General features: G+C 64.1%; 2 protein-coding genes across 2 annotated transcripts in view; one reads left to right on the top strand and one right to left on the bottom strand.

The window, feature by feature from the left end:
- EMIHUDRAFT_436971 (hypothetical protein) overlaps positions 1-959 on the bottom strand; it is a 2,704-nt gene extending 1,745 nt beyond the window's left edge. The window contains exons 1-2 of the mRNA XM_005766462.1: positions 949-959; positions 859-870 (exon numbers count right to left, since the gene is read on the bottom strand). The gene's annotated coding sequence lies outside the window, so the exon portion shown is untranslated. The remainder of the gene's footprint in view (positions 1-858; positions 871-948) is intronic.
- A 1,491-nt stretch (positions 960-2,450) lies between these two features.
- EMIHUDRAFT_416312 (hypothetical protein) overlaps positions 2,451-4,576 on the top strand; it is a 5,417-nt gene continuing 3,291 nt past the window's right edge. Inside the window, exons 1-7 of the mRNA XM_005766461.1 lie at positions 2,451-2,619; positions 2,865-2,949; positions 3,025-3,063; positions 3,155-3,246; positions 3,399-3,498; positions 3,929-4,059; positions 4,131-4,234. Of these exons, the coding sequence (XP_005766518.1) occupies positions 2,485-2,619; positions 2,865-2,949; positions 3,025-3,063; positions 3,155-3,246; positions 3,399-3,498; positions 3,929-4,059; positions 4,131-4,234 (686 nt within the window). The 5' untranslated portion in view covers positions 2,451-2,484. The remainder of the gene's footprint in view (positions 2,620-2,864; positions 2,950-3,024; positions 3,064-3,154; positions 3,247-3,398; positions 3,499-3,928; positions 4,060-4,130; positions 4,235-4,576) is intronic.

The following is a 4,576-nucleotide window of genomic DNA, read 5'->3' as shown; positions in this document are numbered from 1 at the left end:
ATGTCAGGCGGCAGCTGGCTGGCAAAGGAGGCGGCGGACAGGTTGCGATTTCGGGAAGCGGTGTCTGGAGGCGGCGGCGGCTCGGCGGAGGGTGGCGGGGGCGGCGGAGGGCGGCGGCGGTGAGGGCTGCGGAGGCAGCAACCCGAGCGGTGGGCGCTGCGCCCGCGTCAAGAGGGAGCCGCGCGTATGGGGAGGCGTCGGCGATGGGGTCGGCGACGTTGAGCGTCAAGGCGACGAGGTTGTAAGGAAGAATTTTGGGCCTGCTATGGCACGGTGTGGTGGTGGGTTGATATATGAGCCGGATGGGAGGGGGAGGAGCAGGCGCGCATCCGCGTGTTGGCAGCCGGGGCGGGGGTGGGTGGGTAGAGCAAGATGCCGGGGAGGACAGTGTTCCTCTCCGCGTGCCCCCTCGTCCAGCAAAGGTGGCTCTGCGCCCGCGTCAAGAGGCGCGCGCCGCGAGCGCAGGGGGAGGCGCTCGCCTTGATGCCGAAGCCGGCGGTGATGAAGGCGTCGGCGATGGGGTCTGCGACGTTGAGCGTCAAGGCGACGAGGTCGGGGCAGGAGGAGGTGGACGGCAAAGCGGTGAACGAGTCGGTGGTGCTGAAGTCGGAGGTGAGCTGAGAGACCCGAGCGCCGAGGCAGAACCCACACGCAGCGAGAGAGCTCCCTCTCCGCCGACGTAGCAGACACTGCCCGGCACGAAGAGCGTCAAGGGTACGCGCACGCCAGCCGCCGCCGTTGGGGTCGCAGTCGCCCGTGGGCTGGGGTCGAGGGTCGGGAGCCGCTGTGTGTCGCGCGCGCTGTGGGTGTCTTCTCGGTGCGTGTCAGATCTAAGATGGAGTCCATGCGCCGGCAAACCTGAATCGTCGCCTACACAAGCAGAATGCGCGGGGCGTCAGAGCGCCGGCCGGGCGGAGCGGGCGGAGCGGCGTATGTGCGAGGGAACGCCTGGATTCTTGATGGAGCAATCGTCGTAGCTTGATTGAGCAATCGTCGCTTGCGAGCATTTTATTTTTTTTATTTACGCTCTCCCTAAACGGGCACGTGGGTCGCGACGCATAACCTAGCCCATTTTGACTTTCTAGATTGTGAGCTAAGCCCTGCTCGCAACCCTCGAGTTTGATCGGATTGTGAGCGCGCTGGTAGTAGTCCTGGGCGTCACCAGTCACACTGTGAGTCTGTGAGTGAGCGGAGCTGCTCATAGTCCTAGAAGAAGTAGGATTGCGAGCGTGGGTGCTCACAATCGCACAGAGATGCTACGATTGCGAGGAGTGCTGCTCACAATCCTTTGTGTGTGTGCACACAGTCCTCAGAGACAAATGTTCAGAGAGAGAGAACCCTGTCTGCACGTCTCGCGCGCGCGTGAACAGGGCTCCAGGCCCCAAATGACGTGTGAGTGTTAGATTTGTTTAATGTTCATCAGAGTCACCTAAAAAGACGAAAAGAAAGTTCTTTTTCCGGAGTCGCTTAGGCGGCTCCAGTGGTGTACCTGTGTTAGTGCCAGTGCGCGCCAGTCCCGTGCCCAGTCCTGAGAGAGAGATTTTTAGCAATACCAAACAACTCTAACACTCACACGTCATTTGGGGCCTGGAGCCCTGTTCACGTTTGTTTGCAGTCCTGTGCCCAGTGTTGAGAGAGATTTTTAGCAATACCAAACTTTGTTTGTCAGTGTTGTGCGAGGGAGTTTTATTGTAAAATTCTTTTTCCTCCTCAGGCCGGCGCGCTGGCCGACGAGTCGGCGAGGGTCGCACCCAGCTATCTGGACCGCTGGCGCGGTGGGGTGGACATCGCGAAGAAAAGATAACCGATCATCATGGCTGCGAAAAGAATTTGCCAATTCTGCCCTCTACTTAACCGTACTTAATCGGGAGCATCGAACTTGCGCGGCGACCTTACGAGTGCACGCGAGAGAGGCCGTCCGGTGAGGTGTGTGTGGTCGAGCTGTGGGGTACACGCCGGTCGCCGCTGGGTGCATCGGCCCTCGGCATTTCATGGTGCACAACAGGGCTGTTTGGCGTCTCGCGGGCAGGGAGGGGTTGGGCGTTGCGTGCGCGCACCTGCCTGAGGGGCCATGCCTTCGAGCTTCGTCCAGCGGACCTCTGTCGTTGGACGGCCAGACGCCAGAGGGCGGCCGCGACACGTTATGAGCTGCGACAGGGGACACCCGCGGCGACGCGAGGGACAGGGAGCTCGACACACCTCGAAATCTGTAATCTGTAAAAGTGCCCAAGGAAGGTGCCACACGGAGTGTTTTTGCCGCGGGACGACCCGCCCGGCGTCGCTCGCAGTCGCACGCCGTCCTCGCCCACGCACGCGCTGATGATCGCCGCAAGAACTCACGGTAGCGAGAACGAATCCACGGGGCGCGGGTACACCAACCAAGGTCGGAGCCCCTCGCAAAGTTACAGACGATCCACAGCTTCACAACCCACAATTCACCACTGCAGCAGGCGGCCACATCACTCAGCGCGCTCCAGAAGGCAAATGTTGGCGGTGCGGTTAGCGCTCTTGCTTGGCGCGGCGCGCGCCTTCTACCTGCCCGGCGTCGCGCCGCGCGAGTACGGCACAGGCGAGCGGGTGGAGCTCAAAGTCAACAAGCTAACGAGCACCAAGACTCAGGCGGGCGACGGCCTGCGCGCGCCTGTCCGCCTTCAGCACGCAACTCTCTGCCCACGCGCACTCCCTCTGGCGCAAAGTCGGTGAGCGTCGGCGCTGCTGACGCACGGCTAGCCGCCTCTCCGGTCTGGATGTGCGGTGTCGCCCACTGCGTGCGAGGGACAGCTTGCTCGCCTTCTCACCACGCAAACCCTGTGTTCTCTCTGCGTGCGAGCGCGTGCGCCTGACGGCCGCACGTCCCCGCGCAGCTTCCCTACGAGTACTATGCGCTGCCCTTCTGCCGGCCCGACGAGGTGGTCGTGGTGGCGGAGAACCTGGGAGAGCTGTTGCGCGGTGCGGCCACAGCAGCCGGCGGCGGCGGGCCTTGTCCCTCGTGGCTGAAGCCGCCCTCGCGCCGGGTCGGAATAGGCGACCGCATCATGAATTCGATGTACGAGCTCAAGATGGGCGCGCTTCCTGCCCCATGCGGCCTTCCTTCTTCTACCCTTCGCGACGGCTCGTTGTCCGTGACCGGCCGGCCGCCCGCCGCGCCGCGCAGGCGTCGACGAGACTTGCAAAGTGCTCTGCCGCAAAGAGCTGACGGAGAAGGAGGCGGCGGAGTTTGCGCTCCGCATCGACGAGGACTACCGGGCGCGCGTTGCGCCTCTCTCGCCCTCGCGCCCCTCTCCTCCCGCTCCACTCTGCGCTCTCGTCTGCACCGAGTCGCTGCCGTGCCGCACAGCTGCCACCCTCACCCTCACGCTCGCACCTCACACCTCACGCCCCCGCCTCCTCCTCCGCAGGTGCACTGGGTGATGGACAACCTGCCCTCCGCGACAAAGTACGTCGACGAGACCAACCCGGCCAAGCCGCTCACCATCTACGACCTCGGCTTCCCTCTCGGCGCGCTCACACCCCGCCGCCGCCCCCCGTGGCAATGGCGCGGTTGTCCGTCCACACACGCGCACCGGGCCCTTGCACTTCGAATGCCGTGCCGGCTCCTGTCTTCTAGATGTGGATTCGTGAGGGCTGCCTGGCCCCTGCCCCACCACCGCTGTGTGTGGAGAAGTTTACGTGACCTCACCTCACCTCGGCTATTGCACTGGTGTCTGTGCGGGTGCCTCTCCCTGAGATCGCACACAACAGCCTCGTGTGCAATGCCCCGTGTGTCCCGCGAGTGCGTGTGCCCCGTCGTCCGTGCGAGGACCGTGTGCACCACTGCCTGACTGACCTGCCCTCACAACGCCCACCGCGGTGCGTCTTGTCTCGACCCCCCCTCACCTCGACCCCCTCACCTCGACCCACCTCCAGCGCGCCCGCTCTCTGCTGCCAGGCTTCCGCGGCTCCGGCGAGATTCCTGGAACGGCGGTGGGGAGGGCGTACCTCAACAACCACCTGCTCCTCACCGTCAAGTTCCACAAGGACCCGTCGAGCTTTGAGGGGGCGCGCATCGTCGGCTTCGAGGTGGAGCCGTGCCTAGGTCTCGGAGGCGGAGAGGGGGGGAGAGAGGGGGAGAGTGGGGGGAGATCGTGTAGGTGGAGCCGTCCTCGATCAAGCACTCGTACTCGGGCACGTGGAGGCGCGACACTTCCGAGACACTTCCGAGACACCCTTCCGAGACACTTCCGAGACACTTCTGGTACTCGTGGCACACACGGGGAGGCGCGGCGCCCTCGCTCGCCCACGCCTCTCAGCCACGCCTCTCGCCCGCACCTCCCCCGGCCTCCCCGCGGCCACACGCTCTCTTTTCGGCCACCCTCCCCCGGCACACCTCTCGCCCACCACCGCTCCACCTCCTCGCCCCACCTCTCTGGGCCACCTCTCTGCCGTCTCTTAGCTCTGCCGCCCCTCTCTCCCTCTCCCCCTCTCCCTTTCTTACTTACGCTTCATGCTATAGATGCCCGTGATCTGAATGCAATGGTCTCCTTTTGTGTCAAGGGCTCCCCTTCTTCTGCGAGTTCCTTTCTCGGGCTGGCCGACA

Source organism: Emiliania huxleyi, assembly GCF_000372725.1.
Source record: "Emiliania huxleyi CCMP1516 unplaced genomic scaffold EMIHUscaffold_51, whole genome shotgun sequence".
Lineage (NCBI taxonomy): Eukaryota > Haptophyta > Isochrysidales > Noelaerhabdaceae > Emiliania > Emiliania huxleyi.
The sequence above is the reverse complement of the archived record's forward strand: the minus strand, read 5'-3'. Positions and strand labels throughout refer to the sequence as shown.